Genomic DNA, 24,322 nt, shown 5'->3' on the forward strand with positions numbered 1-24,322 from the left:
ATCTTATTTAAACTTATTTAAACTTATTTAATACTTTTAAATATTCTTAGAGAATATTTTATAGAGAATACTTCTCTTAGATTAAAGTTTTTATAAATACACTATACGCTTCTTTACTACTACTTTCTTATAACTAGACTACTCTCTTAGCTCTTACTCTTTAAGCTTTTTCTCTTTAAGCTCTTTCTCTATCTTTAGCTCTTTAGCTACTATACTCTAATAATATATATAACTTAAATTAACTTAGAATCTCTACTACGTTCTAGCTATCTAAATTATACTTACTACTTCTACGCTTTCTATTCTATTTATAGCTACTATAATTATACTTATAACTTTCTTCTTAAAGTCTAATATTCTATAATAATAAATATAATAATATAGAGCTTATCTTAAGTTCTCTAGAGAAGCCTCTATTACTATTACCTTCTATAAGCACGTTATTATTATTATTAAAGCACTATATCTATAGTAAACGTTATAGAGAGAGTTTTTTTAATTTCTATAGTTATATATAGTAAGTATAAGATATTTAGAAAATACACTTATAATAAAATTACTATATAGAGTTACTAACTATATTTTATTACTTTACTCTATATTAATACTTTACTATAATAATATAGAGCTTATTAAGAAGCTAGTAAAACTTTATTATTAACTTATATAGAAAACTTTAGAAGAATTTAAGAATAGAAAGAAACTCTATAATATAAAATTAGCCTAAATTCTTTAAGTAATATACTTAGAAAATAGTATATAAGTAGTCTATTATATAGAGAAGATTCTCTCTATTTACTAGAACGCTCTAGATTTTCTTTACTATTATTCTAATAAGATCTAAGCTTATATTTATACTAATTCTTACTATAATTAGTATATTATAAAAAATAATAACTCTAGCTATAGTACTAGAAATTTAGATAGTCTTCTTACTATTTAGAAGTATTATAAAGAGATTTATAAACTTTCTTACTTAGTAAATTTACTAGATTTTAACTTAATAGAAAGTATTTAAAATATTATTAAAAAGTATATAAAATGTAATCTTTATAAAATTATAATAGTAGTAGCTTTTAAAAAGAGACTTTAGATAGAGTAGAGTAAAGTAATAATAGAATAGATTAGAAGACGCATTAATAAGATACTTATAAAACTATAGTATACTTATTATTACTTAAAAATAAGAGTAAAAATAAGTCTATTATTAAGTAGAAATCTAAATCTTAAGTAGTAACACTTATAGCTTAAAGAGCTACTAATTCTAAAGAGGTAAAGACTATTACTAGTACTCTAAAGAACGTATAACTAAATCTTTTATCTACTCTTAGAGGTGTAGTGTTAAGTAAGTAAGCTAAGACTTAGAGCCTTAGCGCTACTATCTCTAAGGTAGTTAAAGCTTCTAAATCTTTTAGGCTAGCTAAAAAGCTATTCTAATACTAAATACTCTATAAGAGAATTATAATATAATTATACGCGCTTATTAGCTTATAACTAATAGAGTAATATATTTTAAAGCTTTATAGTTAGAATACGTATACTAAAATCTTAGTAAAAGCGCGCTCTTTCTATTCTTTATACTTATATAATAATAATATTTAGAACTCTAAAGATTAAAGATATAAGTAGCTTATATCTAATACTAAATACTACGTTAATACGCACTTCTAAATAATTTATAAGTCTTCTAGGTAATTATAAGTCTATATAAAACTAATCTCTTACTAGTTATATTACCTTACTATCTTACTAAGAAGCTCTACTAAGTTACTTTATTATTACTATATTAATTACTTTCTATATAACTACGTTACTATTATAAAGATTATTATAGTATAGTAATTAGTTACCTAATTAGATTATATAATTAGAAGAAGAATAAGTACTCTAATAGCTTTTTAAGATAGAGAGTAGCTTTCTTAGATAAGAATACTATACTAATTACTTATTACTACTTACTTTACTCTTTTATCTCTCTAATTATAAATTAAATACTTTCTATCTCTACCTAATATCTTATTATACTATATTTTTAGTAATCTAACTAGAGAGTACTAATAGTCTATTAGTAGAAAAAGAGCTATTATAATAGTAATATAGTATTTTTAGTATATTTTTAAAGAAGTATAATAGCGTAAAAGCTTAGTATTAAGCTATATAGAACTACTAAGTAGAAATTAGTAAGAATACATAGTTTCTTAGTATCTAACTAAAGATAGTAAGTTACTATAAAAGAACTATAGCGTAGCTAGATTACTATACCTAAGAAGAGAAAAGTAAGTATAACTTAGTTACTAAGAAAGTAATATACTAAAATAGTAAAGAAGTTTTAGAGCTAAAGAATAGTCTAATATTAAATCTAGATTAAAAAGAGAAAATACTTATATAGTAGCTATACTAAAAAATAGTAAGAGCTCTAAGAATAGTATAGCTCTAGCTCTAATAGTAGATTAGAAGAGAAAAATAAAAAAAGTATAGTACTAAGAAAAAAGTAATACTAATAGTAAATAAGAATTAACACTAATAAGCACTATACTAGTAATTATAACACTACTATTACTAATAATAATATTACTTAATACTAAAGAATAGTAAGAAGAAAGCTACTATATTAGCTACTTTAAGCTTACTAACGCTAATACACCTATCTTTAATAAAAAGAATATTACTAACTTTCTAAAGAAGTATAAGTTTAAATATAATTAAGTAGATTAGAGCTAGAAAGATTAGAAGAAGTAAGTACTATACTTCTATACTTATTACTATAAGACTTTTCTTTAAAAGCTTTTTAGCTACTCTAGTAATACTACTAACTAGATAGCTTTTAAAAAGAAAATTATTAAGCTATATATAAGCTAAGATAAGAGCTAAAAGCGTAGTATTTAAGCCTTTATTAAGAGCTACATTAATAAGGTTTATTACTACTAGCCTAGAGTAAAGATTACTAAATACTACTAGAACTTTCTAGTCTATTTTACTATAGCTAGGCTCTAATTCTAAGTTCTAGAAGAAGAGAAAGACTACTTCTTCTTTTAGAGTTTAGCTAGAAAGAACATAGATTAAGTAATATACTTAATACTAAAAGTAGATTAACCTAAGCTTAATACTTCTTCTAGCTTCTAGATTAGTAAAATCTATAAGTTTATTTAAAAGTATTAGATGTAAGAGAAAGAACTAAATTTACTTAATACTAACTATATATTAGTAAGTAGAGTTCTAGTATAATAAGATATTACTATCTTAAAAGATAAATTACTATAGTCTAAAAAACTTCTATAGCTATAAGAGATTTAGCTAGTACTTTACTCTAAGCTCTAAGTTTAGGTAGTATAACTCTAAGTTAACTCTATAGTAAAAAATCTAGTACACTACTTTAAGAGATACACTATAAGTATAGAGTAGTTTAATTAGTTTATAAATAATAATATAGTAATATACTATTTTCTTTTAAAAGAAAAGAACTATACTAAAGCCTATAAGTAATTAGTAATTAGGTAAAAGAGTAATATCTATCTAGTTATAAAGCGTAATAATAGAAGCTTTAAGTTCTATTATCTACTAATATATAATCTCTAAGTTAATAATATAAAAGTAAGTAGAAACTTAATATTCTATTAAGTCTATAGCTAAGAAGAGTATAGAATTATAAACTACTCTAATATAAACCTTCTAAAGAATAACTACTAGTACTACACTAAGAATAAGTCTACCTCTAATAGCTATAACTATATAAAGTACTACTTTAGGCTATTTTTAACTAATATTTAAAGAATCTTTTTATAAAGAGAATTTACGCTAAGACTATTAGAAAGTAAAATTCTAGAATAAGTTCTTAAATCTCTAAAGAAGTAATTTAGAGTTAATAATTTCTAGCTTAAATAGCTAATATAGACTATTCTACTAGCGCTCTTTAATAATACTAAAAAACTAATTACTACTAAGCTTAAAGAATAGTCTAGTAAAAGCTATACTATTAAAGTATTAAAAAATAGTAGCTTACTTATAAAGTAAATAATAGTACTTTAGAATACTACGCGTTTTCTTAAGAGTATATTATATACTAGTAAAGTATATATAGTAAAGCTTTAGGTAAATACTACTAGATAGTAAGATTAGCTTTTAAAAAAGAGTAGTAAAGCCTATTAAAAGAATGTTTAGGCTTAGTTTAAAGTAGCTATTACTAGTAAGATAGCTAATATACCTACTATAAAAGAAAAAATAGTAATACACTTTTACGTAGAGATAAAGAAGCTAAAAAAGAATATAAATATATTTTAGTATTAAGTAGTAGTAGATATATAGAATAATATTAACTAAGAAACCTAAGGCTAGCTACCTTTTAAGAGTCTATACTTATAGTAAAACTAGTTCTAGAATACTTTTAGTAGAAGTACTATAAATAAAAATATTATTCTAGCTCTAAAGTAGTCTTATAAGTAATAGTAAAGCTCTACTCTCTCTATAGAGGCTATAGAAAAGCTTACTTAAAATACTTTCTAAGCTACTCTACTAAAGGTAATACTTAGCTAGAAAGTACGTAGAATTAAATAGTTAGACTTTCTTACTACTCTAGAGATAGCTAAGGCACTATTAAGAATAATTAATAAAGCTTATAAGCCTAAAGTAAGATTTATAAATACTAAGTATTAGTCTAGAAAAGCTATAGAGGTATAATTAACGCCTACTAATAAAGACTCTAAAAGTAAATTATTAGTATCTTTACTTTAAAGAATACTTAAATAAAGTATATAAAAAACTTCTAGTAAAAGCTTTAATATTATAGAAGATTAAAATTACTAGAAATTACTTTCTAGTAGTATATTAGCCTACCTCTACTCTACTATAGCGTAAACTCTCTAATAAGAGTATAATATAAATAAAGCTAATAAGCTAAAAGACTTTTAGTAATATAATATTAAGAAAGAGAAGAATAAGTATAATAAAGTTTAGTTAGATATATCTATAGTAGTTAAGGTAAAGTAGAAAGTAATATAGTATTACTATATAATTAAAGGCTAGCTACTAACCTACTAGATATTACTTTATAGAGAGATAAACAAAGTGCTTATTAATACTAGATTATAGCTTAACGTAATAAAGCTTTCTATAGTAAGAGTACTTAACGTCTATATTACTAAAATAAACTAGTTTATACTACTAAGAGAGATAAAGTAGAAGATAATTAGTACTAATAAAGAGATAGACCTCTTTATAGACACTACTTTTAATATACTAATCTAGATTAGAAGTATTCTAGTGCTAACCTACTTTAGAATAGTAAGAAATCTTTATTATATAATTTTATTAGACACCTCTTAGTACACTACTACTAGATTATAAATTAAGTTTAATACCTTTAGAAGAGCTCTTTACTATATTAAAGCTACTAATAGAAAGTAGAAGATTTTATTCTTAGATTATAATCTATTACTAGTTATAAACTTATTACTAATAGAAAGCTAAAGAAAAGTCTAGTAAGTACTTCTACTAAAGAGGTATACTTACTAGAAGCTTTTAGAATTCTAGATTTATTACTATAAAAGCTACTAGTTTTAAGATACTATTACTATAAGCTAGAGTATTAAGAACTATTTAATAAGTAGCTGCGCTATAGGCAAAGTATTAAAAACTAAGATACTAATAATAAGTTATAGAAGATGTATTAGAAGGTTATACTATAGAAGATTTAGCTTTAGTAGTAAAGAAGTACTAAAGTTAATATACTATATAAGTATATTACTAATAAAGTATAGCTAGTAGATATACTCTACTCTAACTAGCTAATAGACCTAAAAAGAGTAGATTAGAAAAAAAGAGTAATTACTTATTAAGTAGTAAGTATAACTCTAAAAAGCTCTAACTTAAAGCTATTTAACTATATCTTTTTTATAAGAACTATACTCTTTCTAAAAAAAGCTTAGTTAATACTATAAAGGCTTCTTAATATAAAGTTAGAAAAGAACCTTTAGCTAAATAAAGTATAACTTTAGTAAGAGCTAATATTTTAGTAAAAAGATATATTAGCTTAAAACTTCTAGAATATATTAATAATTTATAAAAATATCTAGCCTCTTTATAAGATTTAGACTATTCTTTATAAGGTATAGTAAGTTTAAGAATTTTTTTATTCTAAGAAGCTAGAGCTAATTATTATTAAGATAGTAAGAATCTAAAAGTAGCGTAGTACTCTAGAGAGAGAAAATAGGTAGTATTAAAATCTATACTTCTTAGTGCTAAAGGTTAAGTAGCTAAAAGTTACTACTAACTTTTAGTTAATTAATAATATAGTTAAGTATAACGCTATTACTAAAAGAAATACGTATATTCTATCTTTAGCTAATAAGTTCTTAGAGCGCTTTACTAAAAGGTTAATCTATTACTACTTTAATCTATACTTAGAATATAACTAAATTCTATTATATACCTCTAGCTATAATATAATAGTATTCTAGACTCTAATTAGTCTTATATACTAGTGTACACTACTAATAGAAGCTACTAACTTAGTAGTAGTCTTTATTTAGGCTATAATAAAGATTCTTAATAACTACTTTCTAGAGATAGCGCTCTTTATTAATAATATTAGTATAGTAGAGCTAAAGACTAATTATAGCTAAGAGAAGGCTTTACTTAAGATTTACTAATATATTCTTAAGTATACTTAGTAGATAGATAGAGTTCTTATTAATCTATTTTATACCTAGACTATAGTTTTAGTAAAGAAGTTTTACTAGAAAGTACTCTAAATAGCTATAGTAGAATATAAAGTTAATTACTAGAGCTAATACTCTATCTAAGACAAAGCTAGAAAGATTATTAAGTAGCTAGAATATTAATTAGTTAAGAAAGTACGCTAGTTTATTAGTATTATAGTATACTATTAATAGTAGGTTAAGTATTTTTTACTTAGAGCTAAGCTACCTTTCTAGCTATTATAAAAGAATACTAAGTAGAAATAAAGAGAAGACTAGCGCGTAGTAATAAGAGATCTAAAGAATATAATTATATTACTACTAGCGCTAGCGCTAATTAATTATAAAGAAAGCTTACTAATACTTAGCGTAGACGCCTTAAAAGTTAGAAAAAAAGCCTAGCTTAAGTAGATAGACTAGAATAGTTTATAATATATAATTAGGTTTAAGAGTACACTATAGTTAGAGTTAGAATTAAAGTAGTACTTAACTAAGCTAAAATATAAAGCGCTAGTATAGGCGCTAAAAGCCTTTTAAACTTACCTTTATAGCTACTATTTTATTATTAAAACTAATATAAAAGTTCTAATTATATAGCTTAATTAGTTATTATTAGATTTTCTAGACTTAGTAATAAATTAGTAGTTAGTAATAATTCTTTAGTAAAACTTTAATATTATTTATATTCTAGGTAAGAAGAACGTAATCTCTAACGCGCTATTAAGATACTTCTAGTCTAAGAGTTAGAAGCTTCTAGAATAAGATAAAAATAATCTAGAGCTATTTATTAATTAGATATTAAATAAGTATAATAAGAGTAGCTTAGTACTTAATATTAAAGGTAGTGCTCTAAGAATACTAGTAAAGAAGTATAGTAATAACTCTAAAAAGATTATAAAGTACTTTCTTAGCCTATAAAAGCTAAGCTAACTATATAGTAATAAACTATACTAATAAATTAAGAAGGTAGCTAAGTTCTTTATAAAAGAGTAATACCTCTTTTAGAAAGTAATAAAGCTTTACTTTATGCGCTAAGTATTAGATAGAGAGAACTTATAAGCTACTATAATCTAGAAAGTTTATAAGTAGCTAGGCTATAAGAGTATCTAGACTACTTTTAAAGTATTAAGCTAGTAATACTAGTAGAAAGGTATATATTAATAAGTAGTAAAGTAGCTTAGGCTCTATAATATCTACTAGTAAATATATAGTACTAGATAAAAGGCTAAACTAGGCTTAATATACTTTTAAGCTCTTTAGATATAGTAGACTCTAGATATTACTTATATACCTAAAGTCTAAAACTAAAAGTATTTTCTAGTTATATATAAATATTTATTAGAATAGCTAAAAGTACGCGCTTTAATAACTACTACTTCTAAAGTAGTTATAAAGTTTATATATAAAGAGATTTACTATAGATAGAGTATACCTAAGAAGCTATTAGTAAATAGAAGTACTAAGAATAAGTTAGTAGTAGAAGCGCTTACTAACTAGTTTAGAATCTATTATATATAGGTATTAGTCTATAACTTAAGAGCTTAAGAGCTTATTAAAAGAAAATACTAAAGCTTTATCTATAAACTAGCTAAGCTACTAAAAAACTAGATTAATAATCTATTAGTAGTAATATAGATAGAGTAAGTGTTACTATAAAAACTACTTAGGTATTTACTAGCCTAGCTAGTACTAGAGTAGAACCTAGTATTACTAATTAAGCTTATAGTACCTACTTAGTAAAGCCTACTCTAGGCTAAAGTTAAGTTATAAAAAGAGCTAATTACTATTTATACTACGTAGCTATAGTTTTAGAAAAAGTATTTAAAAAAGATAGTTTATTATACTTAGCGCTTAAGATAAGAGGCTATTAAATTATATAATAATAGAAAGTTACTACTAGCTTCTTTATATAAAGAAGAGTTAGTATTAGTATAGAATACTATTAAGAGTATTAATAAGAGCGTAGTAAAAAAGCTTAGTAACTACTAGCTAAAGCTATATTAGGTATTAAAGGCCTAGTTTAATAAGAGCTACTATTACTTAGAGAATCTAAATAAAGTAGAGTTTACTAGTACTATAAGAGCTAATTAGCTAAAGTAGTTTAAACTATTATTACTAAATATAAAGAATAATATTCTTTAAAGCTAATTAAAGCTATATCTAGATACTAACTAGATCTACCTAGTAAGGCTATTACTATATAGAGCTATTAGTAGAAGAGCGCTAGCACTAAAAAGAGAGAAGTTAGAGTAGAAAGATAAAGAGAGAAGGTAGTTATAATAAGAAGTTAGTAAAAGAAGAAGAAGTATAATAATATTATAATATAAGCTTAGAGCTAAGTTTAGAGAAAAGTTAGATTCTAATTTACTATACTACTAATTTACTCTCTAAAGTTAGTCTAATACCTAATTAAGTTCTCTACTTAAGCTACTAGAGCTATACTAATAGACTACTACTAAATATTCTAAGCTAATATTACTAGAGCGCTCTTAAAGCTTAAAGAAAGAAGAACTAAAAAAACTAGAAGTATTAGAGCTATTAGTACTATAATAATAATAAAAACCTATAGAAAAAGAACCTAAACTACTAGTTAATAAAGAACTAGTAGCGCTACTTAAAAAACTAAAGTAAAAGAAACTTAAAGAACTAGTTTAAAATAAATCTAAAGAGCTAGTCTAAGATAAACCTAAAGTACTAGCACTACTATTACTTTAAGAGTAAATTAATAAAAAAGTAAAGTTAAAAATACTTAAAGCCTAATAAGTATAATAAATAAGTAATATAATATTAGAGTACTAAAAGTAAGAAGTATAGACTATTACTAGAATCTTAGCTATAGAGAGTAAAGCTTAAAGTATAGAATTAGTCTTAGAGATATTAGCTATAGTTAGAGTTAGCTAAAGAAGATATAAAATAAAATATTATACTTACTATAGAAAAAGTATTAGAAAGTACTACTATTTAGCGCGTAGTTATTATAAGCGCTAAAGTTAAAAACTATACTCTAGTAATAGAACTAAGTATAGTTATAGAAGATCTATTAAGCTTAGGTAGACTAGTATTAGTTATAGTAGTAGTTACTAAAAAAGACTTAGTTACTAGTAGTAGCTTACTAGATAACTACTATAATAGTTAGCTAGTATAAAAAAAGTAGAAATAGAGAAGTATAAATAAGCCTTAATATTAGTACTATAATAGCTTTAATTTATACTTAGACTAAAGAACTAGTAGACTAAAGAAACGCGCCTATTCTTAAAGTAAAAAAATACTAAAGTTAGATAAACTTTATTATTATTTTTATAAATAGTAAGAATTTAGAAGTAAGAGCTAAGAGTAATACTCTACGCCTATAGCTACTAAATAAAATAAGCTAGTTAGCGTATAAAAGTAATATCTATAGTCTTAGTATTATAAGTATTAACTAGAGTAAAAGTTAGTTAAAAGTCTATAGTAAAGAGAGATTAGAGTACTTATAGTACTTAGTAAAGTAGGTAGTAGCTACTTAGATAAAATAGAGAAAGAAAAGTAAAGTAGTATTACTATTTTTTGCGTAATAGTAGTCTTTAGAAGAAGTATTCTAGTTAGGCTTCTTACTACTACCTCTATTACTACTACTACTACTACTACTAATAGAACTAGTTATATAGCTATCTAGAGCGCTATTAATAGTAGCTATAAGAAGTAAAGAAAAATTAAGAAGTAAAAAAGAGTTAGTAAAAAGCTAAAGAGGCTAGAAGAAAGTTAGAGTAGAAGAGTAGTAAGAAAAAAGAGTAGAAAAGAGAGTAAGAGACTACTAGTTTATATATAAGAAGAGCTACTACTAGTAGTTAGAGATTATAGCGCAAATTTATCTAGTAAAAGAGTTTACTACTATTATTAAGTAGTAAATATTACTATAAAGTTAGTACTAAAGCTAAATTAGGCTAGATTTAGACTATATAGAAGATAATTATTATAATTTAATATTATTAAGCTTATAGTAAGAGAGAGTAATATTACTATTAGAGAAGCTAGAGTTACTAAAAAAGCTTTAGATAGGCTACTTAAGAGAGCTAAGTAAAAAAGACTAAAAAAAAAAATATAGTATAGTAATTAGTTACCTAATTAGATTATATAATTAGAAGAAGAATAAGTACTTTAATAGCTCTTTAAAATAGAAGGTAGCTTCTTTAGATAAGAATACTACGCTAATTACTTATTACTACTTACTTTACTCTTCTATCTCTCTAATTATAAGTTAAATACCTTCTATCTCTATCTAATATCTTATTATACTATATTATATAAGCTACTTTATATTTATTAGAAGAGAGACTATTAGAGAGGCTATTTTAAAAGCTATTCTAGTAACTATAGAATAAGATACTATCTATATAATAAAGAATACAATCTAGACCTTCTACTCTAAACATGTACGTTCTAGAGCTATTAATATTTCTATTAATATTTCTATTATTCTAAAGAGTTACTTAGCTAGAGCAGAGCTCTCTATTATTTCTTTTTCTATTCTTACTTTTAAGAAGCTTACTAAGAAGATATATAATATATTCTATAGGTACTATTATTATATTTCTAAGAGCTAGGTAGAGAATTATTTTATTAGCGAGCTAACTAGAAAAGAGCTATTAATTATAATTACTATCTATATCTATAACTTTGTATATAGAGTAAAGCTAAGAATAAAGCCTCTACTATCTCTATATATAGAGTAGGCTATACTCTAGTAATATAGTACTATCTCTAGAATTCTTAGTATAGATAATAAGAAATAGAAGATAGAAGATTTAGCGTTTATAGCTTATCTTCTCTTACCTAATACTATTACTTAGATAGACGCTATAGTTACGTATTATAGTTACCTTAAATAAGACCTATTAGTAGTTATTACGTTAATATTACTAGAGAATAGAGATAAAGTTGTAATTAATAGCTAAGAATAGGTATAGCAAGTTCTATTAGTAGTATTTCTATTACTATATATTATATTATTTCTAGTTATTTCTAGTTATAGTATAAAGAAAGTTATATAGGTAAGTATAGAATAAGTCTATACTAAAATAACTATATTGCTATAGTAATATATACTAAATTAATATTAAAATTATTTAGTAGTTCTAAAAGAGACTAGCTTAAAGTCTTTTAATATCTTTTAATATCTTTTAACGTTATTTTACTATAAAGATAACACTAAATTAGGCTTAAGGCACTAAAAAAAAAAATAAGTCTATAGTAACTATTTAAGATTATAACTACTAGAATCTAACTTATATAAACTTTATAGTGTGTCTAAAAAGCTTTAATAATAAGATTATAATATTTTATATTGTCTAGTAATGTTAAAAAGGCTAATTTTAGGTGTATAATTAGTGTTTTTAATATACTTAGGCGATGTAGGGCACCCTCTCTAAGCTCTAAAAGTGTCGCATTTTTCCCGTGTAGGGCGTGCCTGTTGCCAAGATGCCGCGGAGGGTCCCATCGGAAGTACTAGCCCGGCACGCGTTTACCCGTCCGCCCGTTGCGTGTTCTAAACGAAGATATATCCCTGCTGTCATCCTTCGTCCGACTGGTGCAAACCCTTGAAGATGTTTAATGCTGCTGTGCCTGTGTTGAAAGGATCCTGTGTCCAAGACATCGGTAAACGGTCGTTCGACAGAAGCGGATTGCTGCCCGCTGCATGCACGTCCAGGTCGAGATCCTACGCACGATGGGAATGTATATATCCGCCATGAGCTGTCAGATGTTCTTGTCGCTCATCGCTCTTTGATCTTCCCATCAGCCAAGATGCTGGCTAAGTCTTTCACTCTTTCTTTAGCCTGTGCTGCTTTCGTGTCAGCACAGAGTGCATCGATCGCTGTCCCTCCTGCTGCCGAAACGCTCGCTGCGATTGTCACGCCTGCAAACCTCCCTCTTTTTGAAAGCGAAACGATCCAATTGACAGACAATGTCGTTGCTGCGCTTCGGAAGAATCCCGACTTTGCGGACTATGCTTCGCTTGTCGAATTTGAGGACAGCGCGAACTCTACCTTGTCGGTGAGAGGACGTCGCACTCGTAGGGCGCTTCGCTGCAAGACGATGCCTGGAGACGATTTGTATCCGAGCCAGGCAGCATGGGCCGATTTCGATAAACTACTTGGCAATGCTTTGGATAAGATCATTCCCATCGCTTCGCCGTGTTACAAGGATTCCGAGTATGACAATTACGATGCTGCCAAGTGCGCGAATCTGGTCAAGAACTTTGACGCAGAGGAAACATAGTATGTTCAATCACTCATACCATCCGTGCGATAGCTAACGATCTCAGCTACAACGACAACGGAGCCTTGATGAACCCCCTCTACTATGGAATGACCTGCCGACTCCCTGCATCGGGCGACTTGGCAAACGGCACTTGCACCCAAGGTGGCTACTCAGAGTATGCTGTAAAAGTCAGCAATGTCGCACAAATCCAGTTGGCTGTGAACCTCGCACGCAACCTCAACCTTCGTCTAGTCATTAGAAACACTGGCCATGATTACAACGGTCGCTCGGTTGGAAAAGGTGCACTCAGCATCTGGACCCATGGCTTGAAAGAGATCAAGTATGTCGAAGACTACGAGAGCCCCACATACAAGGGCCCTGTCTTCAAGGTTGGGGCTGCTGTTCAGGGCTTTGAGCTGTACGAGGCTGCCGACAAGTATGGTATCTCTGCCATTGCTGGTATCTGCCCAACGGTCGGCGTGTTTGGCGGGTACTCCACAGGCGGTGGTCATTCACCTCTCATGCAACTGTTCGGTGTGGGATCAGACCAGATCGTCGCTCTCGAGGTCGTGCTTGCCAGTGGCCGGTTTGTTACGGTCACTCCAGAGGTCAACGGTGATCTGTATTGGGCTATGCTTGGCGGCGGTGGTGGTACTTTTGGGGTCATTACTTCGGCTGTCGTCAAAGTCCATCGTAAAGTTCCGGTAACCACCTCTTCCTGGACCATCATGACATCCGAGAGCGTTACCGCCGAGAAGTTCTGGGAAGCCTTCAGGTTTTTCTATGACAACATTCCCGTATACAACAGGGCTAAAACGTACTCCTGGTTCCAGGTTATGAAGCTCGCGCCGGGGTCCTACATGTGGCATATGGGTCCTTTCTTCGCTACCGACAAGACGATCGAGGAGTACGAGACTTTGATCAAACCGTTTTACGAGAAGTGCGCTGCCCTCGGTATTGAGCTGAACGCCAATACGACCTACTACGACAGCTTCTATCCGGCGTATCAGGCCACGTTCGGCACGTTAAATTATCACATTGGTGACGCTAGTGGTATTTCGGGTAATCGTTTGGTTACATCAGACAACTGGAAGACGTCCGGGATCCGTGACAAGACCTTCGCCGCCGTCCAGAACGCTGTCGAAAATGACGTGATATTCGCCATGTACCACCAGCGCCCCGCCGATCAAGAAAACAGGAATATCAACTCCGTCAATCCCGCATTCCGGAATGAAGAGAGCCAGATGGTCATCATCAATTCGGTCGCTGAAGAAACCGCTGAAGGATGGCAGGCTACCGTCGAAAAGCTCACAACCCAGGTCATGGCTCCTCTTCGTGAGGTGACGCCCACTGGCGGCGCATATGGAAATGAGGCCGACATCGCCGAGCCCAACTGGCAGCAATCTTTCTGGGGCTCAAATTACCCTAGGCTTCAGCAGATCAAGAAGAAGTATGACCCTGACATGCTCTTCTACGTGCACCACGGGGTTGGTACTGAGGGCTGGGCCATCGATGATAATGGTATCATCGGCGCCGGTGTCCAATCGACGGACGGTCCATTGTGTCGCGTATAGTCGGGCTGTAGCTCTGCTCGTCGATCCTGTAGATAGTGCAATGCGAATGCGATAGCATCAATGGGAGTGTCCTTGATGCGACGTTCCAGGCGCTGACTGTGTACGCGTCACCTGTGCCGCATGGCGCCTACGACGACGCTCCTCGACTCATCTGATGGTGAGGTTCCCGTGTGCCAAGGACTTGATGCGACGAAAGAAAAACGTTGTTTCGAGTTCTCGGCAGTTGTCAGCTGCTTGGGCAGCCGCGGATGAATTTGACAACCGGACTTTGTGGTCAAGAGGGTCCATCATGGCTCTGAGGAGAAGCCGTCGACAAGATTCTATAATTCTCCGTGCTTCACAATGCGATGTGACAAGATAGCGGAAAATGGACCGCGGATTCCGCTCTTTTACGTGTCCGAAGGATTTACCGGTGGGAACTTCTGGGGGGCTGTGCGACACTTATGCTGCAAACGCGGAGTGCGGCCGCGTGCCCGCCCTTTAGCCCTGTCACCTGGTAGACGCTCTTCTAGAAGGTCGAAAGCGGAGGGAAAGTCGATGCGACATGCATAACCATGTCTCGTCGCACGTCCGCACCTATGAGGAGTCGAGACGTGCAGGGAGCCTTGCGGGCGTGTTGCAAGTCATGGTGAGGGCCAGAGTGTCAGGAAAGTGTGTCGGCAGAACATCAGGGCAGGTCTACCCGATTACTCAACCGCGTTCAGTCTGTCACCGCGACAGGCAACGGGACGTAAAACAAACTGAGATCTCGTCCTCCGCCATGGCTTTCTTTCCCACGCCTCCGTCTTGCGATCGTCAGCTGCTTATTGTCCCCATCTGCACCCAAATCTTCGGAAGCCTCAGTATCCGACGCGGAATCCTCAACATTCCCCTCCAGCATGTGCCCCTTCAGTAAGCTTGGCACCTATATCGCTCCGTGATATCGCTAATGTCAAAAGCTTCATTGCCCGCTGGCGAAGGTCCAGCTCGCTTCTCTCCAAGTGCTGTTAAAGACTGGCAGCCTAGGCGGAAGTCTGTCTCCAACGCCTGCGAGCGATGCCGACGCAGGAAGATTCGATGCGACGGCGAGACGCCTTGCTCGACGTGTAAACGTTTTGCAATACAATGCGTGAGAACACAAAAACCAAAAGAAGTTGTTGCTTCGTGAGTGCCCGCACCCGTGAAGACGCGTCGTCGCGTGGTCACATGATGTCGTGTTCTGATTAAGATGAAGTGAACATCGAGAAGCGCTAGAAGGACGAATACACCAGCTCGAGGCACAGCTAGCCAGGCATGTCAATGCGCCCATGCACGGTATGGAATCTATCGACCAGAACCTTATGGCTAGTACACCCACATCGTTCGACTGGCAAGGACCCTCGCCCCACCTCAACCTCGACACCACCATACCGGCTACCTTCACAGCCGATGACCTGGATCTCGGTTCCTTCTCGGCTAGGAGCGGCAGCATGCCCTCTATCGCTATAGATGAATGTGAGCCTTTCCCCAACTTCTCCACGCCGTCTTCACCAGTACCTTCATTATGGTTAGGTACCACGCGTGCCTCGTCACCCGATTCCATGCCACCCGGGTCCGCGCTGCCGCAATTCGGTGCGACATATCCATCGATGAGTAAACCCATGCCGTCGTCGATCGAACCGCATACGGCGCCTTCCTGGGAGTTCATGGCTCAAGCAAGTAGCAGTCAGTTACAACCGGGTACTACCAGCAGTCGGGCCCACTCTCGCAAGACTTCGACCTCGTCCCAGTCTCAGGCTAGCAACGAGCAAGCCATGTCGCCGATCCCGGAAGTTGAAGATGACATCCTTCCGTTGGCGCCAGCACCGCGATTGCCTCGCCAAGGCATATTCGCAGCCCGCCATACTGAAAGTCCTGGCCCAGCTTCATCACGATCAAGCTTCACCGATCGCAGTCGCGCAATTGTTACTACGCCAATTCCTAGTCGCTTCGAAGCGGAGACCCTGACCACTGAATTCGTACAACACATCGAGTCCTTGGACTACCAAGCTTACTCCATCTCTCCTGGTCTCTTTTCTCGGTTCTGCGAATCTGTCTACCCAAACACTCAGCGACCTGCAGTTGAAATCTCCGCATCTATGTCGATGGCGCGCTTCCATGTCTTCCTTGCCATGGCCGTTGCGATGAAGGTGAGAATCAAGGATTCGCCGGAGAACACGAATGCTCTCCTCGATACTTGCTACGAGCTTGCTATGCAGCAAGCTTCATCGTCCACATTCTGGCAAGAGACAGGTGGGATGGAAGCTGCTCAACTTTTGGCGCTTTTTGCTTCGCTCCGCAAACCTTCCAACGAAGAGCCTCGTGGCCTTCAACACTCGTTCTCCTGGTGACGAGAACTTTCCTTGATTTGCTTTGTTCCGTTACGATTGTATGCCACTGCTTTCCTTCTGTTTGTTTCTGACATTCTTCAAAAGTGCAATCATTCATATATCATGTACATAAATAGCAATGTTTACGAACGAAGCTTTTTTTGCGAGCGCAATAGATACCATTCGATCCATTGAAACGTGCGACGAAGTTGTACCCTTTGCCTCGTGTAAAACGATTAGGAATAAGTGAGTTTCCAGGATTTGGCAGAAAATCCCAACTACGGCCATATTGGGTGTGCAACCAGCTGCTCCGGCATCGAGAAGTGGCACGAGCCGAGACGCGACCCATTGACTTCACGCCCGTCGAGACTTGTCCGATGGATTTGAAGATTTTATCACTTACCAATCATGTCAATGCGCACGTGTGCGCAATGTCAGTATTACGAGGACGACGTCATGGATGATTCCTAAGCAATAGCTTGGAAAGAAATGGCTCTCCACATGCATTCGCATATAACCCCTCCATAACGCGCTGAAGCTACCCCTCTTCATGTCACTACTTCGACCCTCCATCTCCTCACAACTCCGACAACTCACACGTCTCCCCGCCCAAACGCGCAAACCTCTCCGATCGCACTTCCACAGCTCACAGCCGTTGCTTCGCATCCTTCCCGAAATGGCCGACGGCGAACCCACCGGACTCAAGGCGGACAAGGGCATCGAGCTGCTCACCTTCGGCACGCCCAATGGATGGAAGGCTAGCATTCTGCTCGAGGAGCTCAAGGAAGCCTACGGAAAGGACTACACATGGCAGAGCATCAACATCTCAAAGAACACACAAAAGGAGCCCTGGTTCACCAAGCTCGGCCCCAATGGACGCATCCCGTAAGCAATGCCACCCCACGAAATACTTGTGAGACGCGTGCTGACCTTGCATGCCAACAAATAGTGTAATCGTCGACCACGACCAGGGTGGCTTCGCTGTCCAAGAAGGTCTCGCAATCCTCACATACCTCACGCGCCACTATGACCCCGAACACAAGTTCAGCTTCAGCGACCCTCTCGACGTCTCGCGCGCAGAACAATGGATGGCATGGCAACACGGCGGCCTCGGCCCCATGCAAGGCCAGGCCAACCACTTCAACCGCTTTGCCAAGGAGCGCATTCCCTACGCCATGCAGCGTTACACAGGCGAGACCGAACGTCTGGTCGGCATCCTCGACTCGCACCTCGCCAACACCGACTATCTCGTGGGCAACAAGTTCAGCATCGCCGACATTGCCAGCTTTGGCTGGGCCCACATGCTACGCTTCTCCGGCATTGATCTCGATTCATTCCCGAACGTGAAGAAGTGGTTGGAGCGCATACAGGCACGACCTGCAGTCCAGCGCGGCTTGAACATCCCAAGCAAGAGCGGCTTCGGAAACGACACGTACTTGCAGAAGTTGAAGGATGACAAGGAGTTTGCGGAGAAGGAGAACAAGCTCATGGAGCAGATCAAGGCCGCCAAAGAGCAGTATGGTTACAAGTACTCCAGTCCTTAGACATTCTTATGTCTTTGGTGTGCTGGATAAATGTGTGTGAGCGTAGTGCAAACCGTGGGTGATTAATGCCCCGCGAATGAAACAATATTACTCTTCATACAGATACCGTACATGTGCCACCACATAGACGTCTTGAAATACACATCTTCCAGGCGCTGAAACTGTCAACCTATCACACAGCCCAATGTTGCTCGTCACACGCCATTTCCTGCGACAGCAAAGTTACCTCGGACTTCACGGTAAGTTTCATGATGCAGGTGCTGGAGTGTTGCCAGCGAATCACATTGTGAAACATCCCTGTTCTGGAAGCAATGCTACTCGAGGTCCACTACGTCAGCGTCGGCGCCTCAAACAGGGTCACCAGAACCACACGTTCACAACGCGCTGGACGTGTGGTCAGGCGCCAACGCATGGGTTGGCGCTTTCGATGCCACGAAGTACTTCACGGTCTGCTTTAAGAGAGAGGCGATGGAGAGTCGAATTATGCGTCTCCAGCGTTGCATCTTGTTCGACCCACGTCTCATTCTCATCACCGCCGGCTTTGACAGTCGCGGGACAGTCCCTTCGTACTTCCATTCTATCGCGTCTTGCCTATCTATCGTTCCAGTAGCGTCTATACCCCTTTTATCGTATATCTTCCAAATAGCCTTGCTGTCACACCTTCTCTTTGCCGATCCTTCCCAATTCGCACAGAAAGAGCGCGTGCACAAATTTAATTAATCCCTGGAAGCCACATCCCACCCCAGGATCAACCCCCGACGTCATCGCGCTTGGAAGGAAGAGGAAACGGTGACATTGTCAAGACCCTGAAGTTCCCAGGGTCCAAAAGAAACCTTGTGTGCCAACGAGGTTTAGCACGCCCAAGTTACAGCGCAGCGGTGTTGTTTCGGTCACAGTACGAGAGACGACTTTTGTCTAATCACTGCGGCTCACAACTATTTCTTCTTCCCCGCTCTATCCATTGCGACTACTCCAACGACCGAGAGCCTCTGCGAACCACCGAAAGACGAAGAGAGACATCCGCGCACGACGTTTAAATCAACAGACTCTACAAAGTCGCGCATCGCATCTACAATAGGTAAGACACTGTCTACCTGTCTCACACCACACAAACATATAGACCAATTCCTCGAGCTCAGCTAACGCAAAATGCTCCAGTTCCTTGCAGCCATGGGCTTCAAATTCCTCTCGCGTAGCACTCTCCGGGGCGAGAAAGCCACCCTAGGAACCTCGCTCGGCGCGTCCCTCACCCCAACAACCATCCTGCGCCTCGTCCTGCGCTTCTTCCAATTCGTCATGGGCCTCACCGTCATCGGACTCTACGCCGTGGACCTGGACAACGCGCGCAAGCAAGGGAAATACGTCGACTCGAAATGGGTGTGGGCTGTTGTGTGCGGCACACTTGGTGCGCTTTGCTCCCTCCTCGCCATGGTACCGCTCATCAAGGCGTGGTTCTTCTTCGCTGTTGATGCGCTGGTTTTCCTGTGCTACCTCGTTGCGTTTGGCATCTTCGGCAAGATGTTCATCGGTGAGAACCCAGAGGGGAACAAGGGTATCACCAGGATGAAGAACGGGGTGTGGGTGCTTTTGACCAACATGCTGCTTTGGTTCATTTCTGCGGTAATTGGGGGTATCATGTTCTGGAAACACTTCAAGGCAAGGACTACGCATACTGGCCGTGGCGCTATGCACGTCTAAAGCCCCCCTCCTATCCTACCCTTCATGTGAGGGACTGGAATTGAGAGGTGTGCTGACAAGATGTACTTTCTGCAGAAGTTCCGGATCAGCTTTGAATTCGACAACGGACACGGCGACGATGCGTCCTGGCTTCATGCGCCCAAGACGGTTGCTTAGGGGCCACAATCGTCAACATCAAGAGCTTGTTCCAGCGTGGACGGTACAACCAAGTCTCACAGTCTAGCTGTGTCGGATGAAACCCGTCCTCCATCGCTTGTTCAGTCAACACATCCTCCAACGCACTACTCCAGAAGTTTTCTTCCTCTTCCCACGATTCCTTGCACTGCCTGTTGCAAACACCAGCACCATCTCTCCGTTCGAAACCAGCGTTGTATTTCTGCGCCATTACCAAATGTATCTACGCCCACGCCCCCGCCTACGTATCACACGAACCCCACCACCACTGCATGTTCCACAGCATCCACGAGTAATGAGGAAGGAGTTGTTGCAGGTGACACAGACGAGGTCTCTGCGAGCTCTTTTCATACTTGGCTTTCTCATTTCCCTGATACTTCGATACCCTCTGTTTTCCGCGAAGCGCTTTCTTGAGTAATGCGTTAGTTTTGTTAGCAATATTACTGGTAAAATCATTGAACAATCTCATGACATAACTATACCACGCTATGTATCCATGCTTTGACTCATGATCGCCCAGCTATGACAATGTAAGATTATTTGTATGCTTGAAGTGCGAGATTGTCGAAATGATGTACATTGTGTATGTGTTGGGGAACTTTTCAAGTTCCTGGTCTCATAAGAGCACAGTTCATTGACCAAGGAACGATGATGTGTCACAGGGCGACCGTGTGATCGTACGGCCAATGACTGAGCGGTGAATAAACATAATCGAAGTCAGAGTACAATAATCATTCTTGGAAGGACATCGCCGGAAGGTACGTCAACGCCAGCAACGGCGGTGAAAGGTGAGGGGCTGGGACTTTAGCTGGGTGCAGAAGTCCACACGAATGTCTCCCAGTGTCATCATCACACATCGGCATAGCAAAGAGGTTGTAAAGTTAAAGGTTTTATTGGTATCTCATATCCATAATCATGGTGCTATCGTGAACCGGGCGAGAGTCGCAGTGCTCATCGCTCAAACCATAGTGGTATCGTTCTGAACCTTGTGATTGTTAGAAAGGTGTCAAAGAAGGACGGTTGTAGACCACATACCGAAGTGAAATGTCGAACCGGTGCTCAAGTACTGAGTACTTAGATGGAGCGCTTGTTGGCCTCAGCGGAGCCCTCGTGCTTCTCCTGGTTCATCTTGTCGGAAGCAGCGTTCAGGGCACCGGAGGCACGGTCGGTGATGGAGTCCTGGCCAGGGACGTTGCCCTTAGCCTGCTGCTTGTTGGCCTCCTTGTTGGCCTCAGCGGACTGGCCCTGGACGGTCTCGGCGACGTAGTTGGCGGCGTTCTTGACAGAGTTGACGGCCTGGCCGACGATGCCCTCGTTGGGAGTGTTGGCGTTGGGAGCAGACATTTTGAAGTGTTTAGGGTTTGAGGGGTTTGGTTTGGAAGAAGTGGTAGTGTAGATGAGGTGATGAAGGCTTGTTGTGTGATGGAGGAAGCAAAGGGGAGACGGGTGAGGGTATTTATGTAGAGCAAGAGGGGTAGGTGAGGGAGGCTAGTGAGGGGCTGAGGGCTGAGCGCTAGGCTCCAACAGAGTGCAAACAAACATACGTCACTGTTTCCGGTGGTAAGTGACGTCACACAGGAGGGCCCATGGAATGAGGGCCAGACCACGCAAGCGCGATGGGGTACCCGCAGCCACGAACCATCACATGCAATGCACAAACCCACGCAAGAGAGTGGCACTTTTTGAAAATTCCGCTGTCGATCGTGGATAATCATGCAAATCGCGTCATGGGCGAATGGACAATCATCTGGCATTCGCTGCGTGCCTGAAAGATGCCCCTCTATTGCCCCGCCGGTGACGTCAGATCGTGTACCGCGGCTTGCTTCAAGACAGCAGCCCAACAAAGCACGCAAACGCTTGCCGCAAAGAAGCCACACTTAAGCTGTCACGCGCTCCTGTTTCAGCCCGAGGATAGGCGGTAGCCGCAGAAATGCAGGGCCAGCTGAGATCCGAGGGGGTCGGTTCCGGAAGGTGCTTGTTCCCGGAGGAGTCTACTCCGCTGGCGTTGCTGCATACTGTGGCCTGGAAGCAGACATGTTGCCATACTCTGACAGCCAACACGTCATACGTAGTCCTTATCGAGATGTCTCCACCCGGATCCAGTGACCTGGCAGATCCGCCAAGTGGGGGTAGCTGTAAGGACAGATCTTCTTCCCGTGCCTTGCTTGACTACATGTTGTGGACACATGTTACGTCTGCGTACGAAGATCAAACACCCACCAGCAAACGTACAAAACCAATCGCAGATACGGACACACAAGCATGATGTATTCAACCGTATGAAAAAGGGGATTAATTGCCGCTGTGAGCGGATGATCTAATACCTCTATGGTACCAAAAGTCTAAACCGGGAAACTGGAAACGAGCGATGCGAAGGGAATCGTGACAGCGCCTGTACCAGCAAGCCCACTGCCACTCGTGCAGTCGTCCGTCGTTGGGTATCGTAACTTAAAGGATGGTACAATGCGGTCGGTGTCCCCGGCGCTTAGGCCTTCCAGTATGCGTCCGCGACCTTGGGCCAGGTCTCGGTGAATCGGGTGGGGCCATGCGCTGCCGTTCCTGTTGATCTTTGCGGATGATTTGCCTGCAGAGGTCGACAAAGGCTTCATCCACATTGGCTCTTCTCCGAGCACTGGTTTCAAAGTACGGTATGTTCCACTCACGGGAAATTGCAAAGGCGCGTGGGCGAGGCACTGCTCGGTCTTCTTCTAGATCTGACTTGTTGCCGATGAGGACCATGGGAACGTTGCTATCTTCCTTTATTCGTCGTATTTGCTCCCGAAGCTCTGCCAGTTCCCAGAACGACGATGCCGATGTTATGCTGAAGACGAGAAGGAACCCTTGACCGGTTTTCATATACAGTTCCCTATGGGGTGTAAGTCGTGAGCTGGCATGGGACTCAAATGGTGTATTACCTCATAGCAGCTGCTTATGGTTAGTCATGGGTCGCGTGTGTATGGGCGGCTGTAGATACTTACTGAACTGTTCGGTGCCTGCAGTGTCCAGGATCTCCAGAATGACATGACGGCCCTTCAGCGGGTCAGCAACAGGGTATTGCAGCAGGGTCGAAGCACACTCACGTCAACATCAAGCACCTTTCGGTATGAATCTTCAATGGTGGGATCGTAACTCTCTATCCATACATTCTGCACGAATTGCGCTGTGGACAAGTCAGCGCTGCTGTGGTGATGGCGAGTACTCGAGGCGGTAACCTTACCTGTTAGGCAGCTCTTCCCGACTCCACCTAAGGCGCCACTCTCGTCAGTTGTGACCTAGTTGCTGACGGTGTCTAACTAGCTTACCAGAACCTAGGACGACTATGTGGTACTCCCGTTGCGACATGCTTCAGATTTGCGTGGGCAGCTTGCTGCGAGGCCAGGAGGTTATTGACGAGAAGTGCTCCTCGCCTCCTGTGGCGGTGGGTGCCACAGAGGGATGAGCGGCTCAAAGCCGCCGCCGTCTAGCAAAGGCTAAGGAAGTCGACTCGTCGTGCTGCCTGGACACTGCGTCGGTCTGTACCAGAGGGCTGAATCGGCGGTGCGCGTCGTACTGCGCTCTGGGCCAACCACACTCGTCAGCGCATCGATTTCCAAACCAAGCCACGTCCAATCAGACAAAAGCAGCCTCGAATGCAGCAGGCGACGAGCCACAGAGGCAAAGCGACTGCATGCATGCGCGGGGCAAGTTTGTGTAACGCACCTGTTTGACGCGCCGAGGTTGGGGGCTGGGGAAGATTTTTCCGTCACGTGAAGGTCGAGGTGGGAGAAGGAAACGGCGTCGCGATAATCAGGGAGCAAGCAGCGACAAAGAGGTAGCGAAGAAAGGCACATGCATGCAGTAGACTTGGTAGGGCTTAGCAGGAGATATGCCAGGTGTTCGGCTCTGGGGTGCAGCCCGTACAGCCCGTAATTATGCCAAAAAACAAAGCGCCGAGATGCTGCGAGAGAGAGGGAGACGAGGTCGTCGCGGCCAGTCGCGAAACGAAGCCAGGGCGCCGGGACAAGCTCCAATCTATGATAGCGTGGCCCTCTGGTCGAGTCGTGCACAAGAAGGGTTCGCAAGGCTGTCGAGCAAGC

The 24,322-nt window shown here is 38.6% G+C and overlaps 6 protein-coding genes across 6 annotated transcripts; 4 read left to right on the forward strand and 2 right to left on the reverse strand.

Moving 5' to 3' along the window:
• Positions 1-12,473: 12,473 nt before the first annotated feature.
• On the forward strand, positions 12,474-14,503 carry J4E84_004302 (uncharacterized protein; the record flags this gene model as incomplete). The annotated part of the gene is made up of 2 exons (XM_049386910.1): positions 12,474-12,946; positions 12,994-14,503. 2 exons carry the CDS (start codon positions 12,474-12,476, stop codon positions 14,501-14,503), a joined length of 1,983 nt encoding a protein of 660 aa, XP_049245680.1.
• Positions 14,504-15,822: 1,319 nt separating this feature from the next.
• On the forward strand, positions 15,823-16,851 carry J4E84_004303 (uncharacterized protein; the record flags this gene model as incomplete). The annotated part of the gene is made up of 1 exon (XM_049386911.1): positions 15,823-16,851. The coding sequence occupies one exon, from the start codon at positions 15,823-15,825 to the stop codon at positions 16,849-16,851; it is 1,029 nt and encodes a 342-aa protein (XP_049245681.1).
• A 655-nt stretch (positions 16,852-17,506) lies between these two features.
• J4E84_004304 (uncharacterized protein) lies at positions 17,507-18,374 on the forward strand (the record flags this gene model as incomplete). The annotated part of the gene is made up of 2 exons (XM_049386912.1): positions 17,507-17,715; positions 17,780-18,374. 2 exons carry the CDS (start codon positions 17,507-17,509, stop codon positions 18,372-18,374), a joined length of 804 nt encoding a protein of 267 aa, XP_049245682.1.
• Positions 18,375-19,523: 1,149 nt separating this feature from the next.
• Positions 19,524-20,072, forward strand: J4E84_004305 (uncharacterized protein; the record flags this gene model as incomplete). The annotated part of the gene is made up of 1 exon (XM_049386913.1): positions 19,524-20,072. The coding sequence occupies one exon, from the start codon at positions 19,524-19,526 to the stop codon at positions 20,070-20,072; it is 549 nt and encodes a 182-aa protein (XP_049245683.1).
• Positions 20,073-21,320: 1,248 nt separating this feature from the next.
• On the reverse strand, positions 21,321-21,590 carry J4E84_004306 (uncharacterized protein; the record flags this gene model as incomplete). The annotated part of the gene is made up of 1 exon (XM_049386914.1): positions 21,321-21,590. The coding sequence occupies one exon, from the start codon at positions 21,588-21,590 to the stop codon at positions 21,321-21,323; it is 270 nt and encodes an 89-aa protein (XP_049245684.1).
• Positions 21,591-22,694: 1,104 nt separating this feature from the next.
• On the reverse strand, positions 22,695-23,588 carry RSR1 (Ras- protein rsr1; the record flags this gene model as incomplete). Its single annotated transcript, XM_049386915.1, has 6 exons — positions 22,695-23,112; positions 23,162-23,171; positions 23,225-23,276; positions 23,327-23,406; positions 23,464-23,490; positions 23,549-23,588. 6 exons carry the CDS (start codon positions 23,586-23,588, stop codon positions 22,695-22,697), a joined length of 627 nt encoding a protein of 208 aa, XP_049245685.1.
• Positions 23,589-24,322: the final 734 nt, after the last annotated feature.

Source organism: Alternaria hordeiaustralica (assembly GCF_023758085.1).
Source record: "Alternaria hordeiaustralica strain BMP 2776 chromosome Unknown scaffold_6, whole genome shotgun sequence".
Classification (NCBI taxonomy): domain Eukaryota; kingdom Fungi; phylum Ascomycota; class Dothideomycetes; order Pleosporales; family Pleosporaceae; genus Alternaria; species Alternaria hordeiaustralica.